The sequence below is a fragment of the Opisthocomus hoazin genome, chromosome 20 (genome assembly GCF_030867145.1).
Source record: "Opisthocomus hoazin isolate bOpiHoa1 chromosome 20, bOpiHoa1.hap1, whole genome shotgun sequence".
Lineage (NCBI taxonomy): Eukaryota > Metazoa > Chordata > Aves > Opisthocomiformes > Opisthocomidae > Opisthocomus > Opisthocomus hoazin.
Window position 1 is genome coordinate 4,919,465 of NC_134433.1, and position 14,852 is coordinate 4,934,316.

The 14,852-nt window shown below is 60.4% G+C and overlaps 2 protein-coding genes across 3 annotated transcripts; both read right to left on the minus strand.

Moving 5' to 3' along the window:
* Positions 1 to 1,120: 1,120 nt before the first annotated feature.
* On the minus strand, positions 1,121 to 11,406 carry LOC104337047 (schlafen family member 11-like). The gene is made up of 5 exons (XM_075440506.1): positions 11,343 to 11,406; positions 9,130 to 10,306; positions 6,997 to 7,125; positions 3,256 to 4,012; positions 1,121 to 2,403 (listed from the first exon to the last, which is right to left on the minus strand). The coding sequence occupies exons 2-5, from the start codon at positions 10,229 to 10,231 to the stop codon at positions 1,587 to 1,589; spliced, it is 2,805 nt and encodes a 934-aa protein (XP_075296621.1). The 5' UTR covers positions 10,232 to 10,306; positions 11,343 to 11,406; the 3' UTR covers positions 1,121 to 1,586.
* A 60-nt stretch (positions 11,407 to 11,466) lies between these two features.
* On the minus strand, positions 11,467 to 14,671 carry BCL7B (BAF chromatin remodeling complex subunit BCL7B). Of its 2 annotated transcripts, none has more exons than XM_075440098.1 (6): positions 14,535 to 14,671; positions 14,075 to 14,150; positions 13,860 to 13,956; positions 12,885 to 13,055; positions 12,577 to 12,656; positions 11,467 to 12,223 (listed from the first exon to the last, which is right to left on the minus strand). In XM_075440098.1, exons 1-6 carry the CDS (start codon positions 14,624 to 14,626, stop codon positions 12,131 to 12,133), a joined length of 609 nt encoding a protein of 202 aa, XP_075296213.1. In that variant the 5' UTR covers positions 14,627 to 14,671; the 3' UTR covers positions 11,467 to 12,130. The 2 variants fall into 2 exon arrangements, with proteins under 2 accessions (XP_075296213.1, XP_075296212.1); XM_075440097.1 differs by having other exon boundaries at positions 12,885 to 13,070.
* Between the last annotated feature and the right edge of the window lie 181 nt (positions 14,672 to 14,852).

Below are 14,852 nucleotides of genomic sequence, written 5' to 3' on the forward strand. Positions count from 1 at the left end.
ACATAGGAAGGGCATGGAGGTGTTGGAGCGGGTCCAGAGGAGGCCACGGAGATGATCTGAGGGTTGGAGCACCTCTCCTACGAGGACAGGCTGAGGGAGTTGGGGCTGTTCAGCCTGGAGAAGAGAAGGCTCCAGGGTGACCTTAGAGCAGCTGCCAGTGCCTGGAGGGGCCGACAGGAAGGATGGAGAGGGGCTTTTCACAGGGGTGTGTAGGGATAGGACAGGGGGGAACGGCTCCAAACTAAAAGAGGGCAGATTTAGATGAGATATTAGGAAGAAATTCTTCCCCATGAGGGTGGTGAGGCCCTGGCCCAGGTTGCCCAGAGAAGCTGTGGCTGCCCCATCCCTGGCAGGGTTCAAGGCCAGGCTGGACGGGGCTCTGAGCACCCTGGTCTGGTGGAAGATGTCCCTGCTGATGGCAGGGGGGTTAGAACCAGATGAGCTTTAAGGTCCCTTCCAACCCAACCCATTCAATGATTCTATGATGTGTATCAACACTTGAAGGGAAGGTGTCAAGAGCCAGGCTCTTTCCAGCAGACCCCGGTGACAGGCCCAGAGGCAACAGGCACAATGTGACATGTGGGAGGTTCCCTCTGAGCATCAGGAAGCATTTTTTTACTGAGAGGGTGACCAAGCGCTGGCACAAGTTGCCCGGGGAGGTTGTGGAGTCTCCATCCACGGAGATACTCAAAAGCCGTCTGAACGTGGTCCTGGGCAGCCTAAGTGTCCGTGCTTGAGCAGGGGGTTGGATGAGATGACCTCCAGAGGTGCCTTCCCACCTCGACCCTTCTGTGACCGCCTGCTGCCTCCTTCGCCAGGAAGCACATTCTTGCCACCCCTCATGCCAGCACCGGCGCTTGGGGAGCTGCATGACAAGGTGGAGCTTACCTAAGCTGAAGACTGATCTACCAACCCCCCCCTCCCCCCCAAGTTCCCAACTCACCACACCGCTGGCGACAGCCCTGCCTCCACGGGCAGAAACCTGCGCTTGGTGCGAGTCGCTGCGACCACAAACCCGCAGCTCCATTCCCAGCAGAGGCGAAGATGGTCACCACCACTCCCAAAAGCAAGCTGCGGCTCTACCTTTGCGGATGACAAAAGAGATGATTTGGCTCAAAAGGCACAAAACTCTCCCCACAAGCAGGGTTTTGATCATTTCCACCAGCAGGGACATAAACAAGGATGGCCCCTGTTGCGTTTCCCACCAGTGGTTCCACTCCAGTAGTGCTGAAGTGACTCAGGATCCGCAGTCAGCTCCGAGAGCAGAGGAACTGAAAGCACAGGGCTCCAAACCGTTCCGTGATTTATCCAAGCAGTTTGTAACTGTTGACTTCCTCCTGCAATTGCCATTTTCAGCGATCTGCTCTCTCCAGGTGGAGATGTCCCTTAATTAAAATCAATTTAATGACATCCTACAGGCCTACATATGATGAAATATATATATGAAACTTCATAATTTTTTAATTTTTTTTTTTTTTTGCATAGACTACAGAAAGGGCATAAAGAAAAACCCTTAAGGCTGCCCTGTAACATCACTGAACACAGCATGAGCGAAGCATGCTAGTGTCCCTAGCCCTTGGTAAGAATCAACTGTTGTCTAAAGATGGGTCTCTTAAGAACATCTCTTCTCTGTGATACAGCAAATGGAGTTTGGTGTTGGCTCTGGACGCCACGCAGAGCAAAAGATGGAGAGAGATCTCCTTCTGTGCAGGGACGGGGTGGATGCCAAACACAATCCTCCTTTCAAGGCCTGAGAAGCGTCGGATGCTGTCAAGAACAATGACGTTTTCTGAAACACTCTCCGCTAGCCCCAAGACCAACCCCACCCTGAATTTCCTTATTTGTCGTCTTAGCTTGGGTTCCAGTATCTGAGCGAAGGCCTGGGCCGCGTGCTGCGTGCTGCAGAGGATTGCGATATCTCTGACGGGGTAGCCTTGCTGGATGTAGCTGCTGCACTGCCTGGTCACGTACTCTGCCATTTCCAATGTCCCCATGTTCTTTTTTATGATGTAGTCACCTGGCAAAGAATGGGCACATTCAGCCTGTTTAAACAACTCTTCCAGCACCTCGTAGGGCATATCTGTGTTACGCTCCCGGAGGATTTCGTCCATTACATGAAACATGACATTGGATATTCGCTTGGCATTACGGACCACTTTGGTCAACCATTCCTGAGGATATAGTTCTGAAAACTTAAGACCACAACCATATGGGTGAGTGGACTGGAAGAAATCCAGGAAGATCCAGAAAATGCCACTTTTCTTCCCGACTAGCTCCCGGGCGCATTGGTGCCAGTTTTCTTCAGGACGAAAATTCTGAGCTTCATCAACCACAATGTGTTTCACTTCGGGGAAGTTCCCGTTTAAGAAGGCCACACGTGTCACAGACTGGCAGATCTCATTTCTGAAAGAAAACACACCAAACCAAAACCCAAACAACCGATATGGTACATGCAAAGAAGATGTGATCAGACAAACCCCTGTTGACTGCCTCCATTTCCCAGCGGGTTCTTGCCTGGAGGGCTATTGCTGCTTACTACCTGCCAATCCCACAGTCCCCATCTCAGCTGCAGCATGCTGTATCGTTTTCCCAGCGGAAAAGTTTATTCCAAGGGATGGGCGATGCACAAGGCAGTGCTGCATGGCCCCACCAGCCGGCTCTGGATCTGCCCCCGGAGGAGACCCGAGCCCACCCGCGGGACGCGCGGCAGGGCTGCGCAGGGGCACCGCTCTGCCCTGCTCCCCCCTCCCCGCGCCGACACAAATGGAAACGCAGCGAGAACAGGACTGGGGAACTGCTCTGCCCGCAACCCTCAGCAAAAAGGGATTAGTTTCTGCTTTCCCTGTCTAGATGGCCCAGGTCCAAGGGCCGGTTCCTAGCACAGCTGCAGAAGAGCTTGCGGCAGGCGCCGCGCAGGCAGCGTGGAGGCAGAGCAGAGAAAGGCAGGTGGGTGCTTCTGGCGTCAGCACCAGCCGTAACAGCCTGTTCAACGAAGGCCATCGTCTTTTGCAGGTCTAACACAATCCAGCGATCCCTGAACGCGGGGTTCTCGCTGCAGGCAGTGAAGGCTGGATCGGGGCCAGAGCTCAGCTCAGTTCTACTTTCAATATTAACGGCTTCCTTGAGATGATGATTGTGTGTTCCTGTCAGCCAAAGTTCTGCATTTGGCAAAGGGATGTAAGATCAGCAGGGCTTGTGCTTCATGTACAGAGGGCGGAATGAAAGAAAAAAGAGGAAATGCACATGACTGCTTACCCCACAAACTTCTTCAAGGGCTGATTTTCACAGATGTACAGTACCTCTTTTGCAGAACAGTGAAAAGTGTTTCTTATTCTCTCGATGATCTTCAAAGCCACAATTGTTTTCCCTGTTCCAGGAAGACCAAGGACAAACTGCTCCTTGGCTTTGCGCAGGTTCTTGGAGAGCAGCTCGTACTGCCGGACAGTGAGAAGGCTGAAAATCTCAGAGCCAAGGTGGTCACTTAAGTAGGACCTGAAGCGCAGCACAACAATCACCAGCGCACGCAGGAACGCCGGGATGTCCCTGGAGGTGAGGACGTAATTCTCTGGGTACAAGCTGGCGTAATCACACGGGTTTTCTTGGTTTTCTTGCTGGGGAACATCATCCTCTGCAACTTCCATCTGGTTCTTTGTGCCATTCAGGTGCAGTATGCGGGGAATCACGCACACTTTTGAAGCGTATCCTCCCTCATTGACTAGTTTCTGCTTTAATGCATACGCAGTTTCTCTCGAGTTTTCAGATTCAGCAGAAGAGGCGTCCTTGACTACAGTATACAGTACTGGATACTCATTTTCAGCTACTAAGAGAACATCACACACCACATCCTTTTTTCTCTGCAATCCAATGTCAACAGCCCAGCTCCTCGAAAATATCAGTACCCCCTTGTTCAAGGGATAGATTTGGCTTTTCATTAAGTCCTCTAATCCAGGATACTCTGAGAACAGGTCTGCGCAGATGGTTTCTGGCTTCCAATTGATTTTATTAGAACCCGCTAGAAAAAAGAAGTCCAAAATTAGAAAAACAAAATACAGCAAATAATTTACTCAACACAGCAGTTACTGGAGGAATCCATTACACCACGAGGTCATCGAAGGAAATGATTTAGTGTGAGTAAAAAAACTCAGCATTCCCATGATACCTGGCGGTCAATCTGTCAGGATTTCTTATATGAATAAAAGAGGTATAAACTCCATGCTTCAGGCACGCCTGACTTCGAAATGGAGTTAGAAGTCATCTCTTTGGTGGGATCTGCCTCCTTTCTACCTGCCTCCTCGTTATTTAGGTGTTCCTCTGACAGGTATGTTGCTGCCACAGTGAGAGACTTGGCTGCCTTCTGGCTGAAGCAGATGGAGCAGCCCGTTTGCAGCATCTCCTGCCCTCCTGACTGGTAAAACATCGCACATCGCAAGGGGAAAGGTACCCAGGAGCATCACCAGTCTCGTGACGTACAGACACACGTTCCTCTTAAGTACAGGGGAATACATGAAGATACCTCTCATCCCAGCACTAAACTTGGTACTCCTCCAAATTGACAGCAAACAGTAATTTTAAAAAATATTAACACAAATATTGAATTTACAGGTTAAAATTACAGCCATGCACATTCATAAAGGCTGGGGAGGGGTCTGGAGAACAAGTCTGATGGGGAGCGGCTGAGGGAGCTGGGGCTGTTCAGTCAGGAGAAGAGGAGGCTGAGGGGGGACCTCATCGCTCTCTACAGTTGCCTGAAGGGAGGGTGGAGTGAGGGGGGTTGGTCTCTTCTCCCAGGTAACCAGCGACAGGACGAGAGGCAATGGCCTCAAGCTGATTCAGGGGAGGTTCAGATTGGGTATTAGGGAAAATTTCTTTCCTGAAAGAGTAGTCAGACATTGGACCAGGCTGCCCAGGGCAGTGGTGGAGTCCCCATCCGTGGAGGGGTTCAAAAATCCAGTAGATGTGGCACTTCAGGATGTGGTTTAGCAGGCATGGGGGGGTTGGGTTGACTGTTGGACTCGATGATCTTAGAGGTCTTTTCCAACCTTCATGATTCTGTGGTTCTATGGTAACACACAGACAAATCTCAAACGCAGGCACACATTTACACCGACCCCGTCACCGCCTGCCGTTCAAAACACACATCCTCACCAAGAAACAGCCATTGCATATCCTGCACCGAAACACTATTAACCGATCAGTAAATCGATCATCTGAGCGTAATCCTGAAAACAGATGTGAAAAGATAGCAAAATTACAAAAATCATTAGAAAAATTAGCAATTAATACATACATCCTGAGGTCAGAATTTGGGGAAAAAATAATCCACGGGCTATGTTTATTGAGAAAGTGTCAGTCTGCTGCCGATGGGAGCGGTTCTGATACCGCAGAAGGACCTGGACTTCATGCCCCCCCCCGCTGTGTCCCAGCGCTTGGCCTAAAGCCGCTCGGCAGGACCATGGCGGGGCTCACGCTGCCTTGGCCACTCCTGTCCCCTCGTCCTTCAGGGCTGGCTCTGTGGGAGTAGCTGTCGCTCAACAACCATTGCTGCTTTTATAGCTGAGGTGTTTCTGAAATAACCAAAGCCCTCACCTAACAAATAAAACCAGGGCAAGGTTCTCCACCGCGGCACGGCAAGGGCTGAGCTTTGCTTTCCCCTGGGTGTCGCGGCCGGCAGCAGTGAGCAGGGTGGCAGAGCCAGCTGGCCGGGCGAGGCGAGCGTCCGAGCGGATCAGACACCCCAGCGCCTGGCGCTCAGCCCTGCAGACCAGCAGCTCGGCATCGCTAGCACCGAGCCGGGGGGAGCGTACGCGGTTTGCGAGCCCTCAGGTCAGAGGCTTGCCTGCTTGCTTGAGCTGAATATTTCTCGACCTGTTTGGAGCTTTGTTTTTACTTGGCTTGCCTGTGGTGATAGCATTTTGTCTAATGACCAGACGGCTGTGGATAACAACCATCAGCTTACGCAGAGAGTAGCACCCAGCAGGTCACCTGCGCGGGAGGAGACCTTTCCGCCTCCCACGTGACGGTGCGGAGCGCGGGAGCACAGGTCCGGCCGGACAGCAGAGCTCTGGAGCTGTGCGATGCAGGGCTGCATCCAAGGCGTGGGCCGGGGAGAGACGGAGCCCAGCGGAGCCCAGGGCCAGCAGCAGCTCTCAGATGGCGAGATCAGGAAACGCGGCCCCAGAGCTGAACCAAAGCTGCTTTAAGGCTAAGGAGAACAAGTACCTGACTTCTGGGAACCACGCCATGTTTACCAACGCCCCACGGAGCCGCACGCTTGCAGACCGGTGAAGAAAGAACAAGGTGTAAAACCGCACTAGCAAACCTACAGCAAGCGACCCCAGCGTATCCCGGAGCAGGAGAAAGAAACCATCAGCACCAACTACGTCCTCCCGAGGAACAAAGCAGGGACGCTGCCGCCTCGCCCTGACCAGCGCCGGCCGTCTGGAGCCATCCGGATGTGGACGGTGGGAGGACGGGGATGCGGACCCGGCGTGGTGGTGGGAGGCTGCGCGTGACGCCACGAACAGGGGTGGGTACTAGCAAACACGCAGGGAACTCATCGTCATCGTTATTTATTTTCACAGTGGTATTGATTCATTGTCCTTTTCTTTCTTCATCTGTAATCACAGGATCTCGACTAATAATAATTCTTTGATTAGACTACTTAGATTTCAGTTACACTAGAAATGAATTATTCTCTCTCTCTCTGTTTTTTGCCCGTAAGAAGACTTCTGAGCCTAACAGGGGCAGACAGTGCTCAAACCCCTGGGCACTAGCTATATTCTCAGCAATGGTGCGCGTCAGGGGTTATCCTTAGTGGCAAAACCGGGAGAAGAGACCTGAAAAATCAGGGACATTTACGTTCTTCGAGCGGTTCCATCTTTTAAATACTCCAACAGTTGTTCGCCTAAAATCTTATATTTATATCCCATCATCTTCCTAGAAGGTCTGTCAAATAGAATCTTAAATTCACAAAGATATCCAGAATAAATGGCTTACCTGGGTAGAGGCACTCCTGGAGTTCAGACGCACACTGGAGACCAGCTTTGGAATAAACTGGTTTGATAAGGGGAGGACCATTTGCCAAGCTGAGCTCCTTCTCAAATTTATCAGCCAGATTTGAAAGATCTTGGGAGAAAAAAAAAGTATGTCATATCCTTCAAAATCCTCCCATATGAACTTATAATACCCAGTGCTAAAGAGTAACTAAAGTGATTAATTTAAAGCCTCCCTTCGCAATCCTCCTCGAGAAAATGCTGCCTCCAGAGCTAAGAGCAATGATTCCGTCCAACCAACAGGGTCCGGCTTTGCCGTAGGAGAGAGGACTCGCAGCCCGGGTGGCTTTGCCGTTCAACGGCAAGGTCTGGACCCCCCGTGCGGTGAGCCTGCTGAGACCCCCACACCCAGCACCCTCCGGGAACCACCCGCGCGCAGCACGGGTCTCCTCGGGCGACGCACGTCTCCAGAGGACCTTGCTGCTTTGGTCCCCTCCTCCCACCGCCCCCCTCTCTGTCCTATGCGTGACCGTGTCCTTTGCAGAGACCAGACAGCCCAGCTCCAAGCTGAGGTCCCCTTCGGCCGATGTGCTCCCGGCTGCGGTGGGCACTGCCAGGGGCACACGCTCGGGGGAAACTCGTGTTACAGGGAGCCTGGAGGAATCAGAATCACAGAATCATGAAGGTTGGAAAAGACCTCTAAGATCATCGAGTCCAACCATCCACCCAACACCCCCATGCCTGCTAAACCATGGCCTGAAGAAAGGAGGGCGAGTTTCATCTTCAGACTGAGAAACTCTTCAACCTGTGGTGAGAACCAACTCCATGGACCCGCCACACAGGTCTTGTTGTGGGGTGATGGAACGAGACGCAGGACACAGCTTCTGAAGGGGAAGGATTTCATAAGGCAGCAGGACAACGTGCCCTAAACCAAGCAACGCCTCGCAGCCCTGCTCCTCCAGAACAGCCTTCACCAGCCACCAGACACACCGGGGCTGCAGAGTGATGTCTGGGTGGACATCTGCAAGGTGGCCCAGCCTCGCAGAATCACAGAATGGTCGGGGTTGGCAGGGCCCTCTGTGGGTCACCCAGCGAAACCCCCTGCCCAAGCAGGGTCACCCAGAGCAGGGGGCACAGCACTGCGGCCAGGCGGGGCTGGAATATCTCCAGAGAAGGAGACTCCACAGCCTCCCTGCGCAGCCTGGGCCAGGGCTCCGTCACCCTCAGAGCACTCGCCGAGGGCGAGCGGCTTGCAGCCTCCTGCCCGCTGAGCACTGCCCGCCGAGCTGCAGCCTGGCACGGGCTCTTCTCAACCTCGGGCTGGCCTCTGGAGAGACGACTGACCGGGTTGTAGTGGCTACCCGAGTGTCACCAACTTCACTACAGGCGTCATCAGCACTTGATAAGGTGAAGGAGAAGAAAAGCTGCGGGTCAGTTCGACATCACCATTACAACTGAAATGATTATTTTACTCCAGTGCTGGATGTCCACAGGTCACAGAATCACAGAATAGTAGGGGTTGGAAGGGACCTCTGTGGGTCATCTAGTGCAACCCTCCTGCCGAAGCAGGGTCACCTACAGCAGGCTGCACAGGACCTTGTCCAGGTCAAACCAGGGCACGGAGACGAATCCTCACTAGCGCATCAAGCACCGGGGATTGCACTCCACGGGCATCAGCACCAGTGAGGACTTTTTTGTTTTTCAAAATAAACCCCTTTCAGGAACCTCAAGGGGCCAGACTCCCCCCAGGACATCACTCCCTCCCGAGCATCTTAACAAACCAAGCCAGCTTCAGAAGTTTTCTGCAATTCTCATTAAGAGTGATGGAAGCTCCTGGCTGACTCTGAATCTTTCCTCTCCCTTTCGGGGCACAGGGGATCCCTGGGAAGGTTTGTTCCAGTTGGGAACGCTTCAAAAAGTCCTGCTGAACCAGCTCAGGGGGTGACACGTCAGAGAACGGTTTGCCTCGGAGGCCAGTAACCGCTCCGCTCTCCCGGTGCGTGTGAGCGTGCCGCGGGCCAAAGGCCGGGTGCTGGGTTTGCTGAGAGCACGGAACAGAAAAAGTCGCCCTTTCCTCCCGGAAGTTTGCAAACCTGGGCAGGAACGAAGTGGGCAGCAACGGAAGCGCAGGTTTTACCTGGGTCCGCGTCCGTCATCAGCTCCGTCCATTTCCCGACGCTCAGCCTTTCGATCCTGTCGCCCGTCGTGATCCAAGACTTGGGGATATCGTGGAAAACAGCGCAGCAAAACGCTTCGACCCGCACGGCGCAGACGTAGCCCTGCCGGCGTCCCGCGCCGTCGTGAACGCCCAGGGTGCGAGTCCTGAACCGCACCCCCGCCCGCGAGCCGCAGAAGTGATGGACGGGCATCGAGCCCACGGTGTCAGCCACTGTTTTCTCTAAAGCTTCCTTCCCCACCGCACTGTGGCTCCCGACGACTTTACTGGTGTCATCCACTCCAAAAAATAAATACCCGCCCTCAGTGTTTGCAAAGGCGGAGACGTAATTCGGAAGAATTTTTCTCATGTATTCCAAGATATTCTCCGTAGGGAAGTTCTTAAACTCAATGTGCGTTGTCTCTGCGAAACCCAGGACCTCCCCAGCCACCAGCTTGTCTCTCTCCAGAAACCTGGCAGCGGCAGCTTGGACGTCGCGCTCCTGGGTGTTCAGAGGGGCCTCCTTCGCCCCGCCGCCGGAACCCCGCAGAGCTTTCTCGGCGCTTGGCCCGTTCTCCTCACGGTGCCCGTCCCCGCTCTGCCTCCCCCTCAGAAACCCAGCCGCGCTGCTCGCCGTCATAGGCACGACCGAAGTGAAACTCCGGCGCGACAGACCAGTGCTCAGGCTACAGATCCGCGGCTTCGGGGCCGCGCTTCCCCGCCCCGCACCGTCGCAGCTCCACGTTTTAACGAAAAGCAGCAAGCGACCCCGCTGCTGCATCCACGTGAAGTAGTCGCCGGTCTCGGCGCCGTCGACGCAGGCCCTGAGGCTCTGCTCTATGTCCAGCCCCACGCCGTGCTCCTGGAAGCGGTAACCCTCCTCTTCGCTCTCCATCCTCACCACTCCTCCGCCGGAGTTCAGCAGCGCGCACACGGCCAGGGAAAGCTCCCGGCACTGCCACCGCTGGCTCGCGGACGTCTTCTTTCTGGATCTCTCCCCTAAAACTATTTTCCCGATGTCTACCACCACGTCGGGGTAGTTCGTTTGCAAGTTGATCAGCGGCTGCCCTTCGCGCCGGGCCATCCTGCTCCTGAAACGACGAATGGTGAAGCCAACCGGCTTGGCGGCCGCGCGGTGACGGAAACTGCGTGGCTGCGGCTGGAAAATAAAAATCATTCCTCGCCGCACGAGTCGCAGCCAGCCCGCGGCAGAGGGACCCCCAGACACCGCGTTAATGGGGGTAACGAATGGGGGTGACTGGCTGGGGCCCCTCGCCCACCGTGCTCTCACCGCACCCCCCGCACTGGGCGGCAGCGGGCCAGTAACCAGGCCAGGGCCGGCCGACCCCCCTGAACCCCGCTCTGGCCGAGCCCGAGGAGCCCCCCATGCTGAACCCCGGGCAGGGTCGGACCGGGACAGCGCGGCGGGACGGGACCGCTGTGAATGGCGGGGGGCCCACTCGGCCCCACGGTTGGGGGTCCCCGGGCTGGGGGTCCTGGAGCTGGGGATCCTGGGGCTGGGGGTCCCCAGGCTGGGGTTCCTGGGGGTCCCAGGTCTGGGGGTCCTGGGGCTGGGGGTCCCCGAGGTCCTGGCATTGGGAATCCTGCGGCTGGGGGTCCCGGGGCTGGGGGTCCCCCAGGCTGGGGGTCCTGGGCATCCCGGGGCTGGGGGTCCCAGCGATGGAGGGCCTCGATCTGGGGATCCCAGGGGTCCCGGCGCTGGGGGTCCCCGGGGTAGGGATCCTGGGGGTCCCGGCGCTGGGGATACCGGGGCTGGGGGTCCCGGCGCTGGGGGTCCCCGGGGTAGGGATCCTGGGGGTCCCGGCGCTGGGGATACCGGGGCTTGGGGTCCTGGGCGTCCCGGCGCTGGGGGTCCCCGGGGTAGGGATCCTGGGGGTCCCGGCGCTGGGGATCCCGGGGCTGGGGGTCCTGGGGGTCCCGGTGCTGGGGGTCCCCGGGGTAGGGATCCTGGGGGTCCCGGCGCTGGGGATCCCGGGGCTTGGGGTCCTGGGCGTCCCGGCGCTGGGGGTCCCCGGGGTAGGGATCCTGGGGGTCCCGGCGCTGGGGGTCCCCGGGGCTTGGGATCCTGGGGGTCCCGGCGCTGGGGATCCCGGGGCTGGGGGTCCTGGGGGTCCCGGCGCTGGGGATCCCGGGGCTGGGGATCCCGGGGCTGGGGGTCCCGGGTCCGGCCGTACCTGCGCGGGGCGCGGCGGGCAGCAGTCCCGGCGCTCCCGGTCGCTCCTCCCCCCCCCTCCCGCCGCGCAGCTCCCGCCAAGGGCCCGGCCCCGCCCCGCCCCGCCCCGCCGACACCGGGCGCTCTATTTCAAATAGTTTAATTTTAAAAATATTCTATTCAGTGCTAAAATAACTTTCCACTTCCACGCGCGGCCGCGCCTTCGGCTTCGCCAGGCTCGCTCACAGACTCGGCAGGACATGCAGTGGCGGGGGGGGGTACGGGGGGGGGGGGTACATGGGGGGTCCTGGGGGGTCTCGGCTCCCCACCACAGCCCCACCCGTCCCGGGGGTGCCGGGGGTCGGTCCCGCGGGGGCTCCAGGGCCGATCTGGCCCCTCCCAGCACCCATGGCTTCACCCAGCAGCTTATTGCACAGCGTCCCAGCGGGCCCCCACCCCCCCGGCCGGGACCCCCTGCCTCGCTCCCTCGGGGAAGGACAGACCACCCAGGGCCACCTAGGGCAGGGGAGCCGGGAGCGGGCAAAGGGCCCCTGCCAGCGCCCCAGAGGGCAGGGAGCCCACGGTCGGGCCCCCCGCGCCGGCAGACCCCCCCCCCCAGGCCCCCCAGCCGGGGCAGCGGGGAGAGAGGGAGCCAATAAATAGAGGCAGAGCCCACGGCCCGGGGAGCGCAGCCCACAGCGGGGAGCACGGGCAGGGCAGGCTGGGGGGCGAGGCGGGAGCCCGGGGCCCCGGGACACGCGGGCGGCTCTGCGAGGGGCTGGCGAAGGCGCTCTCCCCGGCACGGGCAGGCTAGCTCTCCGAGGCCGTGTGGCACACAGAGTTCTGATCGGCACAAAATCTCTTCAGAGGCGGCGCGCCGGAGTCCTCCTCCTCTTCAGTTACCTGCAAGAGCCAGGGGAGAGGTCAGGGGCAGGGGCGCAGCGCGCCCACCACGCCACGCAGACCCGCGCAAGGCCGCGTCACGCTGCAGGGACGGCCCGGGGCCGCCATCTGTGAGCAACCCCCAGCACCAGGAGCGAGAGCCCATGGCACCGGTTGGAATCGCTGCCTGACCCCACCTCCACGTCCCTTCTTCGCACCCCAACCGAGCCAGGGGACAGCTCGGGGGGGCTGCGGAGCTCCTGGGGGGCACCTTGGGGCTGCAGAGCACGTCCGGCTGTCGTGGTGGCTCCGCGACAAGGGGCCAAGCCGGGCCCGTGCCTGGTCAGACAGGGTTTCAACCCCCCGGCCCTTACCTGAGTCTCCAGAGGGACCGGCTCTTCCTTTGTGAGAGTGGGAGGCTCGTCTGCAACTTCCGAGGAAGGCAGGGAGGGCTCTGGGGAGAGCAGAGGCGTTAACGGGACTGCCGACCCCGGCAGCGCCCGGCTCCCCACCAAGCCAGGAGGGCAGGCCCCCAGCAGAAGACACCAGACTCCTCTGCCCCGTCCGCTTCCAGCAGCACTTTGGGCACCCACCGGCCAAGCAACGGCTCCAGCAGGGCCTGCCCCGCACCCAGCCCCCCACCTCCTCCCTTCCCCGCCCAGCCCAGCCCCCCAACGCCCACCTTCCAGCGTCTCCTGGCCCAGCGTGGGCGGCTGCGAGTCGTCCGTGCGGAAGTCGGACGTGTGGGCAGGGCTCATGGACTCGCTCTGCTGGGGGCTGGGGCTGGAGTTGGGGCTGCTGTCCACCTTGAGCTGGTAGACGTCCGACAGCGAGCTCTGGTTGCTGTTCTCATCTGCAGAAACAGCACCTGGTGAAGGAGAGCACCTTGACCCAGGGGCACGGGCAGCCGCGGGCGGCACCGAGAGCCGGGTCCTAGGGAGCAAGGACGGCACCGTCGCGGGCAGAGCGCAGGGGACGCGCCGTCACCCCTCGGCGCAAGGGCTGCCGGGCACAGGCTGGCGTCCGAGCCGCGGCAGTGGACCGCGAGCGGACAGGGCACAACCCCGGGCCGTTCAGGAAGAACGAGCCGCAGGCACGGGGCCGATGCGAAGCGGCTGCGAGGGCCCTGGGCACGCGCGGGCAGGAGGCCTCTCGATCAGCAGTCTGATGGGGGAGCGACGCTCAGCGCCTGCCCCCGCCGGGGACGCAATCCCGGGCCCTGCCGCAAGCGCCAGCGCGCTCCCCGCTTCTCCCGAGCCGCGCCGAGAGCCCAGGGCAGAGGCCGGGGACGGCCCGCTCCGTCCCAGCAGCCGGCCCGGGCGCTGCCCCAGCCCCGCTCGGCTCCGCACGGAGCCCGGCCTGCTGGGCGCTCCGGCATCCCCCGCCCCTTCCCCTGCGAGCGGCGGGGAGCGGGGGGCAGGGGGCTGCGGTGCTCCGGTGTCCTCTGCCGCGGCGGCGGGCAGCGGGGGGCTGAGCGCGGGCAGCGAGCAGCCTCCCCTCGGCAGCGACCGCAGAGCGGGGACCCCCGCCCCCCCCGCCAGCCCCCAGCACCAGGCGATCCCGATCCCGAGCGGCTCCGGGAGGGACCGGCCCGGCCCCGCGCCGAGGGACGCCGGGGCCCTCCCGGGACTTGGGGGGGGGGACCGGCCCGGCTCACCTTGGAACTCCAGCAGCAGCGAGGAGCTGGCGGAGGCGTCCCCGGGGAAGCCGTTGGGCTCGCGGGCGGCGGCGCCGCCGGCCTTGGCCTTCTCTTTCTGGAGGGGGGGAAGCGGAGGTGAAGCGCGGGGTGAGCGCGGCCCCGGGGGGCGCCCGGCCCCGGGGCTTCCCCCGCCGGGCGGAGCGGGCCCCGGGCGGGGGCAGGGCGGTACCCACCTCCTTGCTGTCCGCCACCGGCACCCACTTGAATATCCGCAGCGAGGTGTCGCCCACCGTCACCCACTTCTTCTCCCTGCGCCGACACGGCCGGTGACGGGCCCGCAGCCGCCGGGTCCCGGGGGGACCATGGCAACAAGCCCCGCCCACCCGCCCGCAACGCTCCGATTGGCCCAGCGAAACGCCAATCCGCAGCGCCGCCGCGCCGCGCCGCCTCACGCCGCACGCCTCGTGGTGATTGGTCGCGCCGCCCGCCGATCGCCGGCGCTTCCGGTGCCCCCCACACTCCCGAGTAGACGGAGCGAAATAATTGGCTGCTGCCTCGCTATCCCCGCCCGCCAGCCCACGCGGCGCGTTGATTGGTTGCTCGCCACCGGAGCACCTCCACCGGCACCCGTGTGGTGCGGTGATTGGCTGCACGCCGGGCAGGCCCCACCCCCCCCGCGGCCCCGCCTCTCACCATCTGCGAACGCGCTCGATGGCCGCCATCACTTTTTTGATGTCATCCTTGGCGCGGCTGCGGGTCTCGGCGCGCACCGAGCGGCCCGACATGGCGCCCGCAGCCCCGGCAGCCCCGGCTCCGCAGCGCCCGCCGCCTGCCGCCGCGCATGCGCGCGCCCCGCCCCCGCCCCGCGCGTCCTGCGTCACCGCGCTCGCCACGCCCGGAGGGAGGTGGAGGCGGCGGCGCTGTGCGCATGCGCAGCTCGCCCCGCCCCCCTGCGGGCACGGCCGCGACGCGGAGGCGGGGCGACGCCGGCGCCGCCATCTTGCGTTGGGG

Excerpts from the sequence above, each read along its gene's own strand:
- LOC104337047 (XM_075440506.1), bottom strand. The coding sequence starts at position 10,231 with ATGGCCCGGCGCGAAGGGCAGCCGCTGATCAACTTGCAAACGAACTAC. Across the intron at positions 4,013-6,996 it reads CCAGGAGTGCCTCTACCCAG|CGGGTTCTAATAAAATCAAT; the intron begins GTAAGCCATTTA and ends TCTTTTTTCTAG. Across the intron at positions 2,404-3,255 it reads CCCTTGAAGAAGTTTGTGGG|AAATGAGATCTGCCAGTCTG; the intron begins GTAAGCAGTCAT and ends GTTTTCTTTCAG.
- BCL7B (XM_075440097.1), bottom strand. The coding sequence starts at position 14,626 with ATGTCGGGCCGCTCGGTGCGCGCCGAGACCCGCAGCCGCGCCAAGGAT. Across the intron at positions 14,151-14,534 it reads ATCGAGCGCGTTCGCAGATG|GGAGAAGAAGTGGGTGACGG; the intron begins GTGAGAGGCGGG and ends GTGTCGGCGCAG. Across the intron at positions 12,224-12,576 it reads CGGTCCCTCTGGAGACTCAG|GTAACTGAAGAGGAGGAGGA; the intron begins GTAAGGGCCGGG and ends TGGCTCTTGCAG.